Source organism: Gossypium hirsutum, chromosome A13 (genome assembly GCF_007990345.1).
Source record: "Gossypium hirsutum isolate 1008001.06 chromosome A13, Gossypium_hirsutum_v2.1, whole genome shotgun sequence".
Lineage (NCBI taxonomy): Eukaryota > Viridiplantae > Streptophyta > Magnoliopsida > Malvales > Malvaceae > Gossypium > Gossypium hirsutum.
The window spans coordinates 101169455-101193600 of record NC_053436.1 but is presented as its reverse complement, the minus strand read 5'-3'; the positions used below and the strand labels follow the sequence as shown (position 1 = coordinate 101193600).

The 24146-nt window shown below is 34.6% G+C and overlaps 2 protein-coding genes and 3 long non-coding RNA genes across 5 annotated transcripts; 2 read left to right on the top strand and 3 right to left on the bottom strand.

Annotated features, from left to right (window-relative positions):
* The first annotated feature begins 602 nt into the window (after positions 1 to 602).
* Positions 603 to 2332, top strand: LOC107893116 (50S ribosomal protein L3, chloroplastic). The gene is made up of 2 exons (XM_016818035.2): positions 603 to 1404; positions 1860 to 2332. Exons 1-2 carry the CDS (start codon positions 867 to 869, stop codon positions 2147 to 2149), a joined length of 828 nt encoding a protein of 275 aa, XP_016673524.1. The 5' UTR covers positions 603 to 866; the 3' UTR covers positions 2150 to 2332.
* A 1308-nt stretch (positions 2333 to 3640) lies between these two features.
* Positions 3641 to 6566, bottom strand: LOC107893115 (putative pentatricopeptide repeat-containing protein At3g23330). The gene has a single exon (XM_016818034.2). The coding sequence runs from the start codon at positions 6341 to 6343 to the stop codon at positions 4181 to 4183; it is 2163 nt and encodes a 720-aa protein (XP_016673523.1). The 5' UTR covers positions 6344 to 6566; the 3' UTR covers positions 3641 to 4180.
* An 892-nt stretch (positions 6567 to 7458) lies between these two features.
* LOC107893114 (uncharacterized) lies at positions 7459 to 10792 on the bottom strand. Its single transcript, XR_001682730.2, has 4 exons — positions 10098 to 10792; positions 8849 to 9802; positions 7879 to 8697; positions 7459 to 7791 (listed from the first exon to the last, which is right to left on the bottom strand). It is a non-coding gene; the product is annotated as an uncharacterized lncRNA (long non-coding RNA).
* Positions 10793 to 15209: 4417 nt separating this feature from the next.
* LOC107893112 (uncharacterized) lies at positions 15210 to 17202 on the bottom strand. The gene is made up of 3 exons (XR_001682728.2): positions 17027 to 17202; positions 15899 to 16619; positions 15210 to 15782 (listed from the first exon to the last, which is right to left on the bottom strand). It is a non-coding gene; the product is annotated as an uncharacterized lncRNA (long non-coding RNA).
* On the top strand, positions 16626 to 17516 carry LOC107893113 (uncharacterized). The gene is made up of 2 exons (XR_001682729.2): positions 16626 to 16875; positions 17199 to 17516. It is a non-coding gene; the product is annotated as an uncharacterized lncRNA (long non-coding RNA).
* The last annotated feature ends 6630 nt before the right edge of the window (positions 17517 to 24146 follow it).

Here is a 24146-nt window from a genome sequence, read left to right as displayed (position 1 = left end):
TCTAAAATTTTATTTTATGTTTTTAGATTATCTTTAATAAAATCAACTCAAATAACCTATATTTAATAATTTATTTTGAACCTTAAATTTCTTTTGATTAGATAATCTTGAATCTTTGTTTTTTGGATTAATTGTTTGTTTTTTATTTGAGTAAATAAGTGATGAAAAATTTGTGGATTTTGTTTGGCATGAAAGATAAAATTAATTGATTAATTAATTAATTGAAAGGATCTTTGTTTGCTTTTAGCTTAGTATTAATGAATAAATTTTAATATTATAGTAATAAATCATCTGGCACTATTAATAAATAACTTTTTTAACAATTTATTTAATTGATTTTGATGTTTTGAAATTTAAAACTTAATATGAAAAAAATTAAAATATTTGATAAAAGGGGTAAACAATTACAATATACATTTTGTAATATATTATTTTAGTTTCTACCGTTTTTTGACATTAATTTTTAATGCTCTGTATCTTATCAGTACTTAATAAAAAATATATTTTTTGTATCATCAAAATGAAAGTGTAAATGTGGCTGTTAGAGATTTGATGCTTGGGTGACTAAAACAAAAACGCCCTAAAAATTGAGTGATAAAATTGTAAGAATTTCTTTTTAAGTGACCAAAATAAAAGCCCCTAAACTTGGGTGAGGAATTAGGTAGTTTACCCATTTTCAAATTCCATTGGTCCAATAAACTATTCTATGCATCCAACAGCAGGAGATTGCTTCCCACGTCTCTTCAGCAACTAGATAAGAAAGAGTAAGGGCTCTAAAGATAAAAGCTTCAAACTTTTTCTGTGTTCTGTTTTGGCTCAAAATTTCATCTTCCTAATCTTTATTCTGAATCAAACCCAGAAAAACTATGCCAATTGCTACCTTATCTCTCCATTCTTTAGGCTATTGCTGCCAAAAGTCTCCTCCTTTCTCCTTCAAATCTTCTTTTCTCTCAAAACCCACAAAAACCCAGTTTTCTTTTGCCTTCAAAACTACCGAGAAGAGGCCTTTTTCGCATATAGTCTCAATGAGCATGGAAGCAGGCATTGGAGTAATGGGCACAAAGCTTGGAATGATGAGTTTCTTTGAAACTGATGGCACAGTTGTTCCAGTGACTGTAGTTGGTTTTAGAGAAGGAAATATAGTGACCCAAGTTAAGACATCGGCTACTGATGGCTATGATGCTGTTCAAGTTGGGTATAGGAGAGTTAGAGATAAGAAGTTGACAAAGCCTGAGTTGGGTCATTTGGGGAAAGCTGGTGTTATTCCCATGAGGCATTTGCAAGAATTTAGGTTGCAAAGTGTGGGGGAGTTTGAGACTGGTCAGAAATTGGCTGTTGAAGAGATTTTTAAAGAAGGTGATCTTGTTGATGTCTCTGGGACTACCATAGGGAAAGGATTTCAAGGTTTGATTTTATATTTATTTATTGCATTTTGAAGGTTATGATGGTTTTATATTATGTTTCTAGTGGAGTTGTTGATGACTGAACAAAAGTTTGATATTTCAAATTAAAATCCTTGTGTTTGAAGTGAAATTAATTGTGTGAATCATAGCTTCATCAATGCTGGTGTTGTTAGGCTTCAATTTTGTCAAATTGCAAAGTTCAGAAATCGGTGATTTTTTTTTCTCTTTTATTGATGTTACATCCATCCATACATATATGTGTTCTCCTTGTATATTTTGGTTAGTACCCAAGTATATCCTTTGGCTCATATTACATTGTTTTTAGCATATTGATATGAAATGCCGAGGGTTTCTTCAAAGGTTTTAGCTTCCTTTGCCATAATGTGGGTCTTGTTGTTTTGGCAATTCAAATTCCCCAATTGGTGGAATGTAATCTTTGGCATAATTTTTGCACAGGTGGAATAAAGCGCCATAATTTTAAAAGAGGTCAAATGAGCCATGGTTCCAAGAGTCATAGAGCATTGGGGTCTATTGGTGCTGGAACAACACCTGGGCGTGTATACAAGGGAAAGAAAATGCCTGGCAGGATGGGAGGAAGCAAAAGAAAGATCCGAAAGCTCAAGATTGTGAAAATCGACAATGAGCTTCGAGTTGTGATGATCAAAGGTGCTCTCCCTGGTAAGCCCGGAAATCTGCTACGTATAACCCCATCTAAGATTGTTGGAAAGAACATACCAAAGAGCTAGTTTCATGTATTGGACTCATTTCATTTTAGCTAGTATTTCAGTTGTGGGAACTTTTGATATATTCATTGGTGTATGAGTTTAAGTCGAAATTTACCTTTTCTTTTATTGAGTTGATTCCTGAATTTGGAAATGGCTTCTCAATTTGTGAACTACTTAAATTGATCAGTCAATTCTACTTGTCAATATTCTCTGCGCAACTCTGCTAGATTGCAGAATACATATCCTTTTCATTCGGCATTTTTTTCCCAATACATATTTAGATATGTAAAGAAAATTATTTTTCAAGTATATGAAAAAAAAAATAAAATACCGTGGACCTTGTATTAGGAGTCGGATTGTTTTTTGTTCATTCTACTAAAAAATAGTAAATTAATTTTTATAGGTTAGATTAAAAAGCAAATTGATTTTTAACACCAAAAAATAATAAAATTTTTAACTAGGATTAGTTTGCTATTTGATCTAATGTATTAGTATTAATTTACTTATTTTTTAGTAAAGAAGGCAAAATGTAATATGATTCTTAATAAAAGTGCCTTTGTGATACATTTATCAAAAAACCTCCAAAGATAATTGTAAAGTATTCATGTTGGACACATACGCATACCCCTCATCGCAAGTCCAAATTTCTTACACTTAATACTGGGGTTAACAAGGTGTTTCCTTTCATTTATTTTCATTGTGGAATGCAACCATGAACCGATATGAAATAACCAAACTATATTCCACCCTATAAAACTTTAGGTGAAGAAAATATATTTTTCTTGTTATACTTCCGAGGCCTTGGTTTATGGAGGAGTTGATGCTCTGGATGGCTGAAGCATTTATTCATCTGATGATCAACTTAGTAAAGAAGAGACTGGAGTTCAATATTTTGATGAATTCTTATCTATCTTTAAAGTTTTAATCATCAACCAACGAGGTTAGGTATAGAAGGTGCCAAGTCAGATGGAAAATCATATACATTTTCTCAGGAAAATTCCAACATCTCTCTGGTACAAAGAAACCCCTAGTTTGGATTAAGAAGAGGACTTGCAGAGAATGCCACATTTGAACCTCGGAGAAATCCCAAACCTGCAAAAGCCTGTGCAAAGTTCTACTTTCTAGTGATTACTTGAAAAAGTCGGGCCGGGATCTTGACTAAATGCTTCATTCCCTAAAACACATTTGTTTTCTTAGAGTTCTCAAGCTCTAATGAGTAGTTGAAGTTTTCACGATACTCGATCTATAGGACAGAGATCAAAGAGCATCCCAACTAAGTAATCTGAAGACACTTATGCTTCTAGGGTGCCTTTGGCCTTCTGAATTGCCGAAGATTTTAATTCTGGTGGAAGCTTCTCACTGATTCGTACTGCAAAGATTCTCGCCGCACTCTTCTTCCCTACTCACAAGAGTGAAAACTGCGTGTAAATACTGATCCCTCAATCCATATATGATCATGGCTGTTGGATTTTAGAACAAAGAAAGAAAGCAAAAACAGAGAAAATAGCAGTATAACAAGTCTGCTCCATATTTCATTTTCTTCGTACTTAACAATATATATGAGTTTCTTTACAAGATAACAAACCCCACTAAAACAATCTTGAAACTTGAAATACATTTCTTGTACACAAGTAAATTAACCAAACATGGCAATCATTACCTAAACACATAAAAGATCTACCAACTAAGATTGGTTTTACTTAAAACACACGCACTTATCACTGGTAGTGTGCACCAAAACATTTTCATTCTAACTGAGGATACAGTCCACAGACACATTCATCCGCTGGTCTTTAACCTCGCAGCTTTGTTCTCACTTGATCAGTCCACCAGGCTTGTTGCATATGAACTGTCCGCGACATGGCTGTTCACATGATAGTTTGCATGATTACATGATGGTCCGCATAACGACAGTAAGCGAGGCAATTCAACAGATGATTGTCCGCCAAGTAAGTCACATTTGGACTGTCTGCCATTTGTGCCAGCTGTTGCATGGTTGGCCATGTCGCAACAATGGCTTTAGATCTCAACATCATTTTCAGTTTCAGCCTATTACCAATAATCTCTGCATGAACACTTCCCATCTTTAAAATGGTGAAATCTGCTATTATCCCTCACAATTATCTCCCTTTGAACCACCTTTGATATTAACTTTATTGCAGTGTGACAGTCGACACAGACCCGAATGTTCTTGGTTATTCGAATCGTTGTCCCAGCAGGGGTGCTAATGATGCCAAAAGCTAAAGCTAGTCTCTCACTATGGCTAAATATCATGTATTTCTTCTGCTCCTCGTCAACATCATGGAAATCCTCATTTGTGTCCGGAATATAGCCTTCTCGTTCAATCTGTTGGAGAAGATCTTTCAATGCCTCAAATATTCTGTCATATAGAGGATGTGATTTATCACCTGAGATGAAAGTATGAACCCTGTTTTTAACTTCAATCCAGCTACAAGCTGGTTCCTTTCTTATGCCTTTTTTCCTCATAAATATTCTCATCTTTGCTGCATCTTTCCATCTCCGAGCAGCTGCATACATATTTGACATCAGCACATAAGCTCCCACGTTCTCTGGATCAACTTTAAATATCTCGTTAGCAACCTTTTCTGCCAACTCCAGGTTCTTATGGACTCTACAAGCGGATAACAGCGTTGACCAGATACTACCTGTAGGTGCAATATGCATGCTACCAATGAATTTATAAGCTTCTTCCAACTTTCCTGCACGACCAAGAAGGTCTGCCATAGCTGCATAATGTTCCAAGCCTGGTTTAATACCATGATTCCGACTCATACTATTGAAATACCTCCAAGCTTCATCTGTCAATCCAGCATGACTACAAGCAGTAAAGACAGCTATATATGATACATAGTTGGGTTTGAACCCATCCATTTCCATCTGCTTGAACAACAAAAGGGCATCATGAGCATGCCCATGCAAAGCATACCCCATTATAATTGCTGTCCATGAAACCATGTCATGGTGTTCCATTTGATCGAAAATCCACCTTGCTGCCTTGATGTTTCCGCATTTGGCATACATGTCAACAAGGGAGCTCGCTATAAACATATTATCATTGAATCCACCTCGAATTATGTATCCGTGTAGTTGCTTTCCCAAATGCAATGTTGTCAGGTACGCACAAGCTGGCATGATACTAGAAAACGTAACATCCCTTGGCTTTACCTTAGCCGTTAACATTTGACGAAATAACTTCAGACCTTCATCAAACACACCATTCTGCACACAAGCTGCAATAATCGAATTCCAAGAGATGTCATCTCTCTTAGATAGCAGATTAAATACACTACATGAATCTTCAATACGAGCACAATTTGCATACATATCAATCAGACTACTAGCTATATAACAATCAGAATCAAACCAATGTCTAATAGCATAACCATGAATCTCCTTTCCTGTAATGGCATCCACGTACTCTGCAAATATAGGAAGTACACTGGACAAAGTAAATGAATCAGGTTTCATGTTAGCATTCCCCATTTCCCTAACCATCCTCAAAGCTTCTTCATACATTCCATTTTGTGCATTCCCTGCAATTACAGTGTTCCATGAAACTACATCCCTTATTGGCATCATTTCTAAAACCTTTGTCATACTTTCTAATTGAATAATACTTGCGCCTTTCTCTTGAGCCGATGTCCCACAAAGTTCATCACTTTTTGGCATTCCATCGAACACATTAAAGGCGAAAACTTTACGCCCTCCATTCGGTTGTAAGCTTTGAAATTTTGCATACATATTCAAAAGTGCATTTCCAGTGAACAAATCAAAGTCCAGACCCAGCCTAATAATACAGCCATGAATGGATTCACCCAACCTCAAGTTCTTCAAAAAGACACAAGCTTTAAGCACAAGAGGGAACATATTAGGATCCGGATAAATACCAAAACTACGCATCTGGACGAAACTAGTCAAGGAATTTAGAAAATGGCCAGAATTTGCATAGCATTTGATTATAGATTTCCATGCGAGAAGAGGAGGGGAGTTAAGAGAGTTAAAGAGGAAGAGGGAGGGGTGTAAAAGATTGAAATTAGAGTAAACGGAAATGAGGATGGAAGTGGAAGAGGGAGAGTAGGGTTGGGTTTTGAGGAATTGGGCAAGGAGCTGCTTGGCTTGGAATTTGGTTTTGAGGGAATGTGGGGTTCTGAGGAAGGTTTTGACCAGGGTTTTCGCGGTGGATTTTGAAGTCATTGTGGGGAGTCTGGTAATGGGTTTTCGTCCAAGGTTAGTTGAAAGACATTAAAAAAAGTTTTGGAATTGTCTGCCGCTGGCGGTTCTTGCGTTTGCCTTCGCACACCACACCGCCCGGGCTTCCTCCCCAAAGTTCTCACCTTGGTTGGTTCGGTTCAAGTTGATCCCATTTGATCCGACCAAAGTTCCCGCCCGGCATTAGATAAAGTTGTAATTCAAGTTGAATCCATTTGATCCAAGTTACTATTAATAAATATATCTATTATTTAAGTTTTCTTTTTAATAATCAATTATAAATTCCGGTCATATTTTTTTTATATTATCTTTAGAATTATTTATAACATTTTCTCACATTTAAATAAGAGAATAATGCGCTTTTAACTAACTTAAATTCGTATCATCTTATACTGATAACAATGTCAATATCAATTGAATTAAAATTCAATCGACTAGTTCTTTTATGGCTTGAATAGAACTATCCATGAGTTAGATTAAATCAATTCAAAGCTTAATTAAAAGATCTTTTAACCTTATGTTTGACTCAACTAAATAAACCATTCATTATTAAAATAATGATTTTATTTAAATTTAAATATAAAAATATAAAAATATTATTATTTTTATATAATAAAACCAGCTAGGCGGAAGTAAAAAAAAAGAAAAACATAAATTCATGCTCAATCTAAAAGCATGCCTAAATTTGACACTGAAGGAGACCGATATCCAAAATATTAATCAGAAAATAAAAAAAAAAACAAACTATACTCATGATGAAAGAAACAACACATAATTACAAATGAAAATCAAAGTTAGATGTTTAAAAAATTCAAAAATTTAATCATTACTAACAAAGTTTCATCGACTTTTTCTTTAGAAATTAGGAAATAAAAGACTGTCTACGGTTCAAAATAAAATTCATTTAAACTTTCTTGCAAATCTAGATTTTTTCTACTACTTTTTCATATTCAATAAATTATTGTACCTTTTCATGATCATTCAAGACGTCGATCATCAAAACAGTCAAACCCTACTAAAACCTGTTAAAAAAATCAAAAGCACTCAATAGAGTCGATTTTAATTAGCAGAATTATTTTTAAGTGTAAAGTTTATTAATTTTTTTTAATATTACTATGTATTATTATTTGGTTAAAAATGATTCGACTTTTCACTTCAACTCAATTATTGTCGAGTTATACTCAAGTTAGAACATAGAATAAGAGTGCAATGGCACAATCAAATTAACATAAGACGGGACAACACAGAACATGAAAGAAATAGTGGCATTATGCAGCACGCACTTGCACAACGCAATAAACCAGTCTAAGTTTCTTAACATCAAATTACATTGAACATTCAGTTGGTTGGGACTGGTAATTTCGCCGCCTTACCTGCGGCTGTGTACTGGCTGTTGTAAAAAGATTCTTGTCGGATCGTTTGGATCAACATATCTGCAGAAAACAGAGACAACCATTTACTACAAGCTACTTAAGAACTCGATCAAGTCGGTAAATATGGTTGATAACTAGGAAACTTACGCATGTCTCATCATTTCATCAACCGGAGTTTGTGCTGCTTGTAAAGGATCCATTTGAGGTTGCGGTGCCGGATTTAATTATTGATTGTACCGACTAACCGAGGAAATCAAATTTAAAGAAAGCGGAACAAAGGCTCTGCAACCGCCTTCCTTGAACAAGATCTTGAATGAATGAGTGGAGTACAGTGCCCTATACTCATTTCAGGAACTAGCTCAAATTTGTACAATCAAGATATTCAGGAACTACTGAAAAAACTGCAGGACAGTTTGACAGCAGATGGGGATTCACTATTTTACTTACAGACTCAACATGACCAGAAATATTGTTGCAGTGAAATATTGGTTGATTAAACTTTTCATCATGCACGTCAAGCTGCATAAAAGGAACATATATACATCTTTTGAGTCAATGTCTAAATGCAAGAGAATTGAACCTAACAAAGAAGCTCCATGGCAACGATGCACAGCAAAAGAAGACAATCGTGTGACGAACTCAAAGAAATAACATTCGAGTTCCAAAATGACACAGAACCTGAGCTTTGATATCATGCTAAGAGTCATAACAGGTAGAGAGACCTAACGTAAATATAAGGCTACATGCAATCCAAGTCTAAACAAACAATGTTGGATAACACCATTTTAACACTATCTAAAATCATCTCAACAATATGTAAAGCCATGAGAAAAGGGTTGAAGGCAAAGGATGATGTTAGTGCCAGAGGCATATCAAAATCGAAGAAATTCCCAACTGGGTGAGTTGCAACAAAGACCATCCGTATATTGGATAAGTAAATTATGCCCTTTGCATCACACGACCTCCCTGTGATCAGAAAAAAAAAAAACACCGTAACATCAAATTGAAATTGTTTTAAACGGCCTGGCCTGGCATGCATCTGATTATCTAAATAAAACCCCCAGAAGAAATAAAGAAAATAAAAGAAAAGTGGAGATTAAAACAAAAGGGATGGTACCCGGTGATCTTGGCGGATATCCTCCTCAATCACCTTATCCACCACCTGGTTATCCCGGTATGTATGCTCAATCACACTTTAATTTTTATATGGCTCATCAATCCTCCCTATAGCAGGGCATTTTAGTCTTTGGTTCAAACAACAATGGGCAAAAGGATGTCATATGGTTTTAAACTTATAGCTGATTATGTCATTTTTGTTCAGTCCTTGCTTCTATTACTCAACCTCGAGTGTTGATTGTGTATGTCTAACGGGTGTATCTAAAATTTACAGGACAAAGTTCACATGGACATGCTGTGGGAGGGTTGATAGCAGTGGGTGCAGCTGCTGCTTACGGGGCACACCATATTGCACATGGTTTGTTTGGTCGGGGAAAATTCAAACATGAGAAGGCGAAATTCAAGCCTGGGAAACGCTGGAAGAAGGGGAGCAAGTTTCTCAAACCTAAGTTCAAGAAATGGGAGCCGTAATTCTTCCTGTTTCTTATGGTATTAGTATCCCATTTTACCAATTCTGACTTTGGTTCTTTTATGACCATTGCCCCGGATAAACATTGAATGTTCTGTTTTTTTTGGTTTCGTTTGAAAAGGAGTTGCATATGATTCCTTTCATCCTTTTTGTTGGTGTAATGGGCCTATTTTGCCCGGGGCTAAACCAATAACCCAAAAATAAAAATAAAATCAAAACAAGTTAAGAGTTTGAGTCCAATTATAAAAAGAGCCCGAATGTAAAACATACCAAACCAAAATTTACAACCCAAATATAAAGCTCAAATTTTGTAGGCCTAAAACTAAAAAAACCTAGCTCAAAGAATAGTCTTCCTTTCGCGTGCCTCGAGTGCGCCGTACCGCCCTCCATGTGCGCCCTCAGTGCACACATCGCCCGAGGGTCATTTCCTTTATCGGCCTTACACCAAAGTGGCATGTTTTTGCCCTCGTTGACCTCCTCCTTGACCTGTAAACACGCAAAAAAGAGAAAGAAAGTAGAAACAAAGCAGACAAAAAAGCAACAAAAAGCAGTAGCAAAATAGATAATGTATTTGTAATATTCTCAGCTATAAAGCCCCAAAAAACCAAAAATGTTTTAAACACACGATTTGAAGCAATCAAAAGCAGAAAGGTTGATTTCGATTTTCTTTTCTTCATTTTTCGTTTCATTTTTTTAGTTTCATTTTATTATTATTTTTTATTTACAAATCTATTTTAAAAGTGGTCATAAATAAACAAAAGAAAAGAGAAGAGGATCTCACCAGAATCGTCCGCGGCTACGTCGCCAGAGGTCTCCGTCGTCGGGATCAGATCGAATGGGGAAGGGAGAGACTCTTTTCTTTCGTGCTTTTTGGGTTGAGAAGGCATAGCCTTCGCGGGTGTCCTAAATAAGGGCTAGAAAGCCCCTCTCGCACCGCCCCAACCACCGCCCATGGTAGCGCCGTGACGACAGCGGCGATGATGGGTTTCAAAACCCTAGCCGAAAAGAGAAATGGGGAAAGGGGGTGTTCTAATTTTTTTTTTTTTAAAAAGAAAAGGAAGCAGATGAAAAAAATGAAATTTTTAACTTAAAACAATAAGGCAAAACGGTGCCGTTTTGCACATGGGACATTAACATCGAAACGGCGTCGTTTTTGGTACACCCGCGCGCGACCCGACCCTCTCCAGAGGGGATCCACGCGTTTTGCTCTTTTGGGATATTTCTCCGTTTGGTCCCTCTACATTCATAGCGCGCTGCAATTTAGCCTGTTACTTACCTTTTTGTTTATTTTTTTAAATTTCGGCCACATATCTTGTGTACAATTCAATTTAGTCCTAGGTACGCTGAGCCCACGGGGAAAGGACGGGTGTCCGATGTTGGGCTATTTTCCAAATTGGTCCCCATTAGTTTAAGCGTGTTCTATTTTGACCTTCGTAGCTTCTTTATTTATATACGATTCATGTCTTCAAATTTTTATTCAATTTCAACCTAGTCCTAACCCATTTAATTTATTTATTATCTCAACTTTTTAGGAATTGTTTTCTTATTATTTATTTTAAGTTTGTTTATCTTACATTATTTATATTGAACCATTTTATTATTAGTTATTTTAATCCTTTTACGTCTTATGTACTTTAAGATATTACAGATTTTAAATATTTTACATATATTATTCATTTTAACTATTATACATATTACTTATTTTGAAATATTTTTATACGTTATTCATTTTAAACTATTATTTATGTATTATCCATTTTAAGTTTCTTTCATACGTTATCTAGTTACACTATTTTATATGTAAACTTTTTAAAATTCTTTTATTATTTATCGTGAAACTTTTGTTATTATTAATTTTAAAATTTCATAAACCATTTATTTTAAACTTTTATATGTAAATTATTTATTTTGGATTTTTTTTATTTAAATTGTTTTTGTACATTATTTGTTTTAAATTTCTCTTTTACACATCGTTTATTTTAAGCTCTTATATATTCTGCTAAAGGGTCCTTTTTATTTTACTTTGTATATTGGTTATTTTAATTTATTTAACATATTATTTATTTGAAATTTACTTTATATATTATTTTATTTCAAATTGTTTATATTTTGTTTATGTTAAATCTTTTTCACATGTTCATTTTGAACCATTCTTTGGTATTATGTGTTTTGAATCTTAGTTATTTCATTTGTTATCTATTTTGAACTTTTATCCTATGTGCTTCAAGTCTTTTTTATATTATTTTACTTCGTTTTTCTTTGATTATTGATTGGTATGAAAAATAATATACATTGTGAATATTGCTATTACATGTACTAGAACTTATTTATTGGCATTTTCATATTGTGACATTCATTAACATTGCATCTAATTCGTGTTGCGTCATTCCATGCTCTATGTTATATTTTTGTTTTATCTAGTTCAAATCATATTGTATATCATGCTCCAACGTATTTGCTTTGCTCGAAACAAAATGAACATTTATCGTCAAGTGCTATACTTATTATCATTCAAAAAATAAAATTGAAGACAAGGCAATATTTCGCGTTTTGGGGATTCAGGAAATCGTACCCTAACTTACGGGGTTTCGATTTTCTTGTTAAATCTAAAAAGCCAAATATCCTTTTAGATTTCAAAATACAAAAATTTTCGATAAAGATTAAAGGCAAGCTTGTTCACGAAGATTTAAAGTTCGCATCCTAACTTATGAGATGTGGCACCTTATTATCTCAGAACCAGTATGCCTTTGATGCTTGTTTCAATGTAATTCAAGCGTTTTACAATTAGCATTCATAAAGAGGGATCGTATTTTAAAATTTATTTTAAAATCTTTTCAACTTTCGACATTAAGACGTTAATTAATCGATTAGGTACCAATTTTGGGCGTGACGAGGGTGCTAACCCTTCCTCGCACATAACCGACTCCCAAACTCGTCTTCTCAATTTTCGTAGACCAAAATCATTTGTTTTAATAAATCGAAATATTTTATTTAAAACGAGTAAATTTCTAGGTGATCCTATTACACCCAAATAAAAAGGATAGGTGGCGACTCCATTTTCATTTTTTTAAAATAATAGTCAACCCGATTTTTCAAAAAAAATGGTTTCGACAGCTTGGCGACTCCACTGGGGATTTTGAGAGTCGATCCATAAATTGATTAATTTTTGTCCTTTGTCGAAATTTGAAAATTCGTTTTAAATTTATGATCCCTTCATTGCATTTCATTTTTGTGGTTTTCATCATTTTATATGATTAGCTTATGGTTCGAGTTTCTTAGTATACTTTTGCGCATCATATTGCATAATTGGACGATTTTACCCTTTTAAGTGGGAGTGGGAAACTAGTCCTTCATGAGGTTTTCGCCTCTGTATAGGATAGTGGATCGCTTTCGGGATATATCCATACCTACATCTTCGTGAGATTTTTATCTTTGTATAGCCGTAGGGAAATGTATTCCCTTGAACCAAACTCGGTTCGTATGAGCCTATAATGGGTGAGGATCGAGGAATCTGCTAGTTCAGGTACCTTTTCTTTAGAACCAAACCACATGTAGTGACCCATAGGAGCCCACCCTAGATAGAGCCACGGCAAACCCTAGTGGTTACCCGAATAGGTGCTTGACTATTTACTGCTTACTTTGAGTTCTATTTTTTTTATATATAATATTGACTTGTTGTGTTTTCCTGTTATTACATGGGATTAAATTATAAAAATGTGTTGATTCACGTTCGGTTACTAGATAGAAAAGCTTAGCATGGAAAAAGGGTTTCTTAATAGAGTGGAAGAAAATGCGGCCGTCTGAATATGGTCCAAAAGGACGCAGCAAGAGAAAGGTGATAGTTTGACTGAGGGATACGAGTCGAAATTATGGGATTTTACTCGCATCAGTGTGACTCAGAATGACCTGCAAGAATTAAAAGAGATATGGAACGGTTGGAACGACGAGATCAAGCAACTATTTTACCATAATTATGGAGACTTGCCCTATTTACTCGAGGTGAAAGTAGACAAACGCTTATTCCGAGCTTTCATCCAATTCTGGAACCCCGCCTACAACTGCTTCACTTTTGGAAGAGTTGATTTGGTACCTACTGTGGAAGAGTATATAGCCTTACTTCGCTGCCCAAAGATTAAAGTCGACAAGGCCTATTCCAAAGCTGCTAACATCCCGCCCTTTGTAAAGAGATTGATGAATATCACGAGGATGAGCGAGCAGTGGGTTGCAGCCCAGATTAAGCAAAAGGGAGACAATAATTATATTCCTTGGAAGAACTTGAGAGATCTAATCCTAGCACATCCGAATATGAAGAAGAAGGTTGATGTTTTCGCTTTTAGCATCTACAGTTTGGTCGTCTTTCCCAAGGCATTAGGACACGTAGATGAAGCATTCTCAGACCTGTTTGATCGACTTGATAAAGGGGTCACACCTGTCCCTGCGATCTTGGCCGAAACATTTAGATCATTGAATGCTTGTTGGAGAGCGGGTGAAGGCAGATTTATAAAATGTGTGCAACTTTTGCTATCATGGTTCCATGTCACTTTTGGAGGGTAGAAAAAGTCTCATATCAAGTTTTTTCGAAGAACTACTTTTCATTGAAGAAATTAGTGGCCTCGCCAAGGCGGGATGACCTTCTCGAAGAGAAATAGATAGTGATTCTCCAAAATTTACAAGCTGAAGATGTTGAATGGAAGGCCCTATGGATGATCTCGATGAGATCTTATATCGTTGTGGTAACTTTGACTGGGTCCCTCTACTTGGGATATGAGGAGCCGTTGGATACGTTTCACTACTTGTGTTAAGACAGTATCGATCAATACAGTTCATACCGGCGACACAAGGGTTGGGTCAGTGCGAGTTCTCATACAAGGACAATAACTATCAGAAGAGAGTCCGTGAGATATCAGATGCTTAGAACCAAATCCGTAGGATGAAAAGATTCGCTGCAGGTCAAATGACGACCTCCGAGTATGATCGGTGGTGGGGTAAAAAAATCACCGACAACATCTCAATGCCAAGTCAAGAAAACGTTCGGCCGATAGAGGAGCATTTACAAGTAGTCCCGTCCGAGTTAGAGATCATCAAGCAAGACTTTGAGAAAAAGAGCTCGAAATTGGGAAAGAAGATAGAGCAATTAGAAGAGGAGAAGATGAAGTTGGGACTAGACGTCGATATCCACAAGCTAGAGGCCAAGAAATTAAGGAAAGGGAAGAACAAGGCCGAGGAAGATTTGGATAGTTTGAAAACTGATTACAAGAAGCTGCGTATGTCGATAAGAACTGCCAGTTTGGGTAAAATGTTGGAGCAGTGGCGTCGAGAAATTAAAAAAGAAAATACTAGAGCTGATCATTGGGAGAAGAAGTTTCAAGATGTTTGAGTGTAGGAGGACACTTTGAAAGAGAGTTTGTTGGAAAGCTAAAGTGAAAGAGAGAGGTTATGAGCTCGAGTGGCCGAATTGGAAAAATCACTACATCAGCATCGTAGTCGTAACTCTGTAATTGAGTTAAAGACCAGTCTAAGCAAGATCGAGGAGCTGAAAAAGAAAATAGAGGAACTCGAGATTGCACTACAAGACAGCAAAATTCGAGTGGAACTCTTAGAGGCAAACAATGAACATTGCAAAGAACAACTTCATCGCTCTCAAGATCAGATCAGAGATAGAGATTATGTCATGGGCAAAGCTGAGTTCGAGAGGTAGCCGATAATTTGCAAACCTTGGCAATTCAGGCTGATGTATTGAGCTTAAAGTACGAATCAGAATCAAATCGAGGCCAAAACTTAGCTTGGCTTCTCAGGAAGGTTAAGGCTTTGGGCATTAGGGCAAAGTCGTATATGTAATTATCCGCTCTATGTAAAGAAATTTTTCTTCTAGTAAAGTTGTTCTAATGAAATTGAATCAGAATAAATGCCTCTTTTCACATTCATTTCATTCATTTGCATTACATTTCATCATATGCATTAAATTTCACGAAAAGACCCTAATTAAACCAAATTATTTCAGTTAACCTGGAAACCAACAAAAGTCAACCAGCTGAATACCGCTACAATACCCGTCACAAAACTAAAGCAATGGATCAGAGATTAAAAAGACTAGAACAAATGCAAAGCGATATGCAAGAGCAACTACAAGCACAGATGTAAGAGCAATTAGCTAAAATATAATAAGATATGAAGGAACAAATGCTAGAGTCCCAAAATAGTATGATAAGCCAATTGGCGCAGTTGCTGGTCAGAGAACGTGAAAAAGGAAAGAGCATTGCGGTTAACTTAGGGAATGATAATGAGGATCCTATTTACCCCCCGGGTTTTACTCCAATCGATGTCCAGACACAACCAGAAGTGTACCCACGAGGGGTACCAGTTACTATCAGGCCCGAATAGCATCAAACTGGTACTTCAGCGCTGATGAACTATCAAACAGGCTTGGGCTCCAATCCCGAGGACAACCCAACCAATCCTGTTATTCCTGATCTCGACGATGTGGCAGAAATGGAAAAAACAAGAGTGAAATTGCCAAATCAACTGGAGGATCGAAACAAATGGATAGAAGAAAAACTCAGAACGATAGAGAACGCTGATTACCATTGCAGAATGGACGCCAAAGACCTAAGTTTGGTCCCAGATTTATTGCTCCCTCATAAGTTCAAAACTCCAGATTTTGAAAAATATAATGGAACTAGTTGTCCAGAAACTCACATCACCATGTTTTGTCGAAGGATGGCAGGATACGTTCACAATGATCAACTATTGATCCATTGCTTCCAAGACAGTCTAGTTGGGTCTGCCATTAAATGGTACAATCAACTGAGTCGTGCTAGGATTAACTCATGAAAAGATCTGGCACAAGCCTTTATGAAGCAGTACGGTCATGTAACGGACATGACGCCTGATAGAATCACGTTACAGAACATGGAGAAAAAACAAAATGAGAGCTTCAGGCAATATGCCCAACGGTGGAGATAGATAGCTATAGCAGGCTCAATTTGCCCAGCCCGTAATAAATCCAGAAAAATAAATTAAAAAAAAAAGGACCAATGTCCATTTACAAGTTTTCGGGCCTAAACCAAATCAAACCCAAATCCTAGCCCAAATTATTACCTAAGCTAAATTTAATTTATGGACCCAAAGGTCTAATTCCAAAATTGGCCCAAATGGCCCAAGTCCAATGGGACCTCAGGAACCTTAGGGTTCCCATGTGCCGTAGCCTTCACGAGCAGCCTCCCCAATGCCACACGTACACCTCTAATCCCCTGTACACCCTACGAACGGCCTCGCCATGTCAGCAGCACCACGATTTTCATTCCTGTAACAAGAACAACAACAAATAACAAAAGCCAGCAAATGACAGCAAGAAAATAGAATTTTATTTTTCTTTTATTTATGCTGTAAATCAGCTATAAAAACCATCATTTGTACTGTAAATGGATTACGGATACATATTGGAATATAAAAAAAATCAAATAGATTTAGCAAAGGGTTGCTTTATTTTTCAGTGGATCTGGCTTTTGTTTGATTTCAAGGGTGGATTTACTTTGTGATTGCAAAAGAGATAAAATGAGGTATTGAAATCCTTTTCGTTTGATAGATCTGTCCCTCTTATTTTTTAAAGCAGATTGAAAGTTGGTTTCATCTAGCTTTTTCATTTTTTTATCTTCTTCTATTGTGGTTAATGCATAAAAAATAAAAAGAGGGAAAGAAATGAACACTTACATGGCTTTTGTGATCATGGTCGGTCAGATCCAAGCCATCTTTTGCCTGTCGACCACCATTATGTGGTGTTGAAGGGTAGCCTTTAAAAGGCCGAAACCCTAGTAAGGATGATGGTTGTTCTTTAGAGACTGACAAATAATACTTTCAAAGAGATTTTTTCCAACTTTAACAGCTAATGAAACGGCATCATTCAAGGGGGAGAGGATTCGCGCGTGACCTGATCCACGAGCCCTAGATCCACGCGTTTCCTTGTTGATGGGGTATTTGCGCGTCAAGTCCCTCCGCATTAACTGTTCTTCTAAATCCAGTTTTCTTTTATTTTAATTTGTACCTTATAATTTATTTCAATATTAATTTAGTCCGTGTTTAAGCACTGCGTTTTGGAGCTTGGGATAATTCGTTTTTAATCCCCATGAGCTTGCACGCATTGTATTTCAGCCTTAAATTAAGCTCCAACAATTTATTTATTTAGGGATTATCTTTTTTATTATATTTTTATTTCAATTGAGTCCTTTTCCTTTTAATTCCATTTTTTTTGTAAAAATTATTTTTATTATTTATTTTAAGTTATTATTCATTTTTATACTATTCATTATTTTAAATTATTCTATATTATTCATTTTTTATTTTTTCTTTTGTATATTTTTTTAAAAAATACTTTATTTATATAATTTACTTATTTTTTAAAAAAAAATTTATGTACATTCTTTATTTTAAAGTTTTATATCATGGTTATTTTTAAATATTTTTATACATTATTATTTTGTATATATATATACATGATTTACATTTAATCATTTTATTCTATGTATATTATTAATCTTATGTTATTTTATACATATAATTTCTTTTAAATCTATTCACATATTTTATATTTTTATTTAAAGGAAAATCCTACATACCTTATGTATTATTTAAATTATTATTATATATATACATATATATTGGTACATATATTTGATCCTAGATATATATTTAATTCCACATTATTTTTACATATAATTACTTCTAAAATTTATTTATGTATATATATATGTTTTTTTAAAATTTATTATGTGTATGGTTTATTTCTTAAGATTATATTTTATATATTATTGAAATTCTCCTGTATTGTGTATATTGTCGATTTTAAATAAATGTTTTTTTAACAATTTGCATATTATTTGATTCAAATGTCTTCATTCTATAACATTTATTTTCATGATTATATATGTGTCCCTAGTTTTTTATACAAATTATTTCAAATTCATCAATTCACCAATTCATATATTATATATATTATGTGTTCATTAATTCATCACTATTTTAAATTTGTCTTATACCACATTGGCTTCTAATTTCCATTTTGTTTTGTACATTTTATGTAGATGGTTTTATATTGTGCCATATATGTTGTTGTTGCATTTTATTTATTCATTGTTTTATTTGTTATATCAATTGTTCTTCATCCATGCTTAAAAATTTGGTTACATTTTTCTCAGATTAGTTGTATCTAATTGTTTGCTTTATTAATTGGTTAGGTAAAGTTGTGTCATCTTCATTCACCAAGTATTATACTTTATGTGTGCATATTATCTTATGTTTATTAATCCTTTTTTATACAAATGTTGCTTTGTAATGTCCAACTTTTTAAAATTAATTATTCATCTTATTTTAAAACGAATAAATGTCTTTTGAGCAAATTTCTGATTTTTATTCAAAGATTCTAAAATAAGGCAATGTTCAATATTTAGAAATTCAAGAAATCGTGCCTGTTACAAGCCCAATTTACCCTGCCCAAAACCCAACTATCCCAAAACCCAACAGCCTAAAACCCTTTTAACCCTATCCCACAACAATTAGAAAAAAAAAAGAAAAATTAAGAAAACCCTAAGCTGCTACCGCCTCTGCCCTCTATCCCATCGCCCATGCCAGTCGGCCACCTACTCCACCGCCCTAGTCACGTCACCACCACTTGCACCTGCAAAATTAAATGAAGAGAGGACAATAAATAATAATAAAAAAAGCATGTAAATGACTATAAAAAGCCAAATCTAAAACCATTTTAGGATTCGGTAACTTTTTCATCAATAGAAAAAAAAACAGATTCAAACACCAATAGAAGCATTCGATCATAACAAGAAATATTAAAACAGAGGAGTTAGATTCGGGTATAAGGTGTTATTTTCAATCTATTTTCATTTTCATTTACTTTTAGTAACTATTCATACATATAAAGATCCATTTATTTTCTTTTACCGTCTATACATACATATATTAAAAATATATCAAAAAATATAAAAAAATAAAAAATATATACCTTTTTTGAATTTTCGACCATTGTGCGCGGTGGCCGACGACGGCCGACGACGGCAGCGGACGAAGTCAAAGCTTGGCCGGAAGGAGAGGGCCTTAAGAGAGAATAGAAAGTTTTTGAAGTTTTTTTTAAAACAAATGAACAATGAATTTTTTTTAAAAAAATTGACTTATATAGCCCCCAAAACGACGTCGTTTTGGGATTGGCCTTAAATGCCCAAAACGTAGGATCTGCGTGTTTTTAGAAAAGGGGATATTTGCGCATTTAGCCCTTCCGCTTTTTTATTGTTTTGAAATTAGATTTTTCATTATTTATAATTTTTCCCTGTAATTTATTTTGACCTTCAATTTGATCCCTATTGGTGCTGCGCGTTTTGGGAGGATGGGATATTGCCTATTTTGGTCCTCCCTTGTTATCCGCGCGCCCAAATTGGTCCTTCTTTTTGTATTTTATTCTAAATTCGCCCCGAACTTTCATTTTAGACTAAATTTAGTCTTTTTTTTGTTATTTTCAATATTTTAATCAAATTAATTAATTAAATATATTATTATTGCTTATTATTTCACTATTATTGTCTAATATATTATGATTATCACTATTATTATTACTTTACTATTATAATTTAATGTATTGTCGTTATTATTATTATTATTATTATTATTTTTATTATCATTATTATTATTATCTTAGTACTAAACTAATTAAGTTCATATTGTTATTATATTATATATTCTCTTTTTTATGTTTATTTATTTATTTATTTATTATTAATTAATTTAGTATTATTAATTGTTATTTATTATTGTCCTTATTAACATGTCATCATTTTATTAATATATGATTATTACTATTGTTAATATATTATTATTCTCTACTTTGACTTGTTGTGTCATTATAATTGTTACTGTTATTATTCATGTATATTATTATTATTATTATTATTATTATTATTATTATTAACACTCTTTAATTATTGTCACTATCATATCTTTTATTTAACATATTATTATTACTAACTTTTATTATCATTATTACTATCGTATTATTATTACTATTATATTTTCATCTATGTAGATTTTCTCGTTACTTACCTATTTATATTTTTATCTATTTATATTTTCGTTGTTATTATATTTTAAGCATTATATCTATATCATCATTTTACTATTATTATATTTTTCGTATTATTATTATCATTACTATTACCAGGGGCAAAGCCAGAAAAAATTTTTGGGGGGGCCGAATGAAATTTTAATTTTTTATAGTCTATATATTTATAATTTTTAAAGGATTAAATTGAATTTTTATAATTTTAGGGGGGCCAAAGTGCAATTTTACCTTTACTAATTTAAAATTTTAAAAAAATCTAAAGGGTCTAAATGAAAATTTTCCATTTTCGGGGGGTCGGGGCCCATGCCTGCCCCCCTGGTTTCGCCCCTGACTATTACTATCTTTTTTTCATAGTTTTATATAATCTTTATTTATTTACTACTAGTTCTTTTTAATTTCAAATATTTTTTTAGCTTATTTTTTATTTTTTTCTCCTTTTTTATTATTTTAGGTTATTCATTTTTACTCATTTATTTTATCTTTTCCCTTATCATCATTATCGTTCACACTCGTATTTATTCTGTTATGCTTGTCAATACCGAAATTTTTATTTGCTTATGCATTTTTTATTATCTTGTTTTATTACGAATTTATGCTTTACCCAACCCAAAATTAATTCTTTTATAAAGGAAATGTTTTGTATTTGGAAATTAAAGAAAATCGTGCCCTAACTTACTGGGTTTCGATTTTTCTCGTTTAACCTAAATAACGACATTTTTTTCACAACACGAGTTTTGAATAAAATACTTATTCTCGAAAATACGAGATGTTGTGTCCTAACTTACCGGATATGACATCTTGTTACCTCGAGATAAGATTTTTGCAAACAAAGGCAATATTCTGTATTTGGAAGATTGAGAGATCGTGCCCTAACTTACTGGGTTTCGATTTTCCTCGTTTACCTTAAATAATCGAATATCCTTTCAAAAATGGTTAAAATACACAAATTTTAAATAAAAGACAAGCTCGTTCTCGAAAATTCAAGATGTTGTGTCCTAACTTACTGGATGTGACATTTTATTATTTCGAGACGAAAAGGTCTTTAACATTCAAGTGTTTCTACAAAAAGAGGGATCGTATTTTAAAATCTTTCAAGTTTTCAAAGTTTCGATACTAAGACACTAATCAATCAACTAGGTAACAATTTTTAGGCCTTACGAGGGTGCTAATCCTTCCTCGTACATAACCGATTCCCGAACTCATTTTCTGATTTTCGTAGACCAAAGAAAAAAATTATCGTTTTAGTGAATCTTAACTTTTATTAAAATGGTTAATTTAAGGTGACGCAATCACACCTCATCAAAAAGAATTGGTGGCGACTCCCTTTTTTTTGTTTCCAAAACTTAAGTCGACTCCCTTTTTTAAAAAAAAATAGTTTCGACAGCTTGGCGACTCCACTGGGGACACCAAATAAGAGAGTCAAACCACAAGTTGATTAACTTTTGTCTTTTTGTCGAAAATTGAAAATTTGGTTTTGATATACGATCCTTTCATCGCCTTTCATCTGTTTTGTGCTGCGATCTTCATCATTATGGTTTATAATTGCTGCATTGGTTTAAATTTTGGTATCTTTTTGCACATTGCATTGCATGATCAGTTGATCTTACCCTTTTTAGTGGGAGTGAGAAACTACTCCTTCGTGAGGTTTTCACCTCCGTGCAGGATAGCGGATCGCTTTCGGGATACATCTATACCTATGTCTTCGTGAGATTTTCATCTCCGTGCAGCCATAGGGAAATGTATTCCCCTGAACTGAACTCGGTCTATATGAGCCTATAATGGGTGAAGATCAAGGAATCTGCTGGTTTAGGTACCTTTACTCTAGAACCAAACCCCATATGGCGAGCCTTAAGAGCCCACCCTAGGTAGAGCCACTCCGAAACCCTAGTGGTTATCTGAGCAAGTGCTGTGTTTGTTATTCCTTGTTTGCTTTAAACTGTGTATGAAATAATGACTTGCTTTGTTTTACTTTGATTGTATTTGCATGGCATTTTCATCACAAAAGGTGTTGATTCACATTCGGTTGCTAAGTAGATAACTTATCATGGAAAAAGGTTTTTTTTTATAAAGTAGAGGACAATGCGGCTATCCGGATATGGGCTGAGACAACACAGCAAGAGAAAGTTGATAGTCTTATCGAGGGGTACGTGTCAAAGTTGTGGGATCTTACTCGGATCAGCATAACTCAGAATAATCTCTAAGAGATGAAAGAAGTTTGGGGTCAGTGGGATGACGAGATCAAACAGATATTCTATTGTCATTATGGCGATTTACCTTATCTGCTCGATGTCAAGGTAGACGAACACCTGTTTCGAGCCCTCGCCCAATATTGGAATTCTGCTTATAGTTGCTTCACTTTCGAGAAGGTAGATTTGGTACCTACTATAGAAGAGTACACGGCCTTGCTCCATTGCCCAAAGATTCAGGTTGACAGAATTTATTCCAGAGCTGGCAACGTCCCAGCATTCTCAAAAAGGCTGATGAACATCACAAGGATGAGTGAATAGTGGGTTGCAACCCGGATCAAACAAAAAAGAGATTGTAAATTCATTCCTTGGAGGAACCTGATGGATCTAATCTTAGCGCATCCTGATGTGAAGAAGAGGGTAGATGTGTTCGCTTTGAACATTTATGGACTGGTTATCTTCCTTAAAGCTTTGGGGCATATAGACGAGGCAGTTTCTGACCTCTTTGTCAAGCTTAGTAAAGGGGCCACACCTGTACCTGCGATCTTTACTGAAACTTTTAGATCATTGAATGATTGTCGAAGAACGGGTGAAGGGAGATTTATTGGGTGTGCACAGCTCTTGCTATCTTGGTTCCACAACCATTTTTGGAAAGTGAAAAATGTCTCGTATCGCATCTTCTCTGAAAACTACTCTCCACTGAAAGAATTAGTAGCTACGCCGAGACGAAATGATATTACAGAAGGAAATTGGATGACGGTTCTTCAAAATTTGCAAGAGGAAGACGTTGAATGGAGAGCCCCGTGGATGGTTCCTGATGAAATATTATATCGATGCAGAGAGATTTCGATTGGGTTCCTTTGTTAGGAATATGGGGAGCCATCGGGTATGCTCCTCTGCTTGCATTAAGACAGTACAGATCCAGACAGTTTACACAACCAACATACGGGTTAGCTCAGTGTGAGTTCATATTCACGGGGAATAATTACAAAAAGAAAGTTCACGAGATATCAAATACCTGGAACTAGACTCGTAGAATGAAAAAGTTTGCTGCCAATCCCATGATTACCCTTGAGTATGACCGGTGGTGGGATCAGAGGATTAACGACAACATCCCTATGTCAGATCAAGGAAACCCTCGATCAATGGAAGAACACTTGAAAATAATCCCATCTGAGCTAGAAATCATCAAGCAAGTTTCGAGAGAAAGAGCTTGGAACTAGAAAAAAGGATAGAGCAATTGGAGAAAGAAAAAATACAGCTGGGGTTAGATGTCGATGTCCAAAAACTAGAAGCTGAAAGATTCAACAAAGGAAAAAACAAGGCTGAAGAGGATTTGGACAGTTTAAAAATAGACTACAAGAAGTTGCGTAGGTCAATGAGAATTGCTGGGTTAGGAAAAACATCTGAACAGTGGCGACAGAAAATTAAAGAAGAGAAAAGCAAAGCCAACCAATAGGAAGAAAAATTTTGGGATGCTCAAGCTCGAGAAGGTGCTCTGAAAAGAGGTTTGGTAGAAACCCAAAAC

Coding starts and splice junctions, on each gene's coding strand:
- LOC107893116 (XM_016818035.2), top strand. CDS start 867: ATGCCAATTGCTACCTTATCTCTCCATTCTTTAGGCTATTGCTGCCAA. Junction 1,405..1,859: donor CATAGGGAAAGGATTTCAAG/GTTTGATTTTAT, acceptor ATTTTTGCACAG/GTGGAATAAAGCGCCATAAT.
- LOC107893115 (XM_016818034.2), bottom strand. CDS start 6,343: ATGACTTCAAAATCCACCGCGAAAACCCTGGTCAAAACCTTCCTCAGA.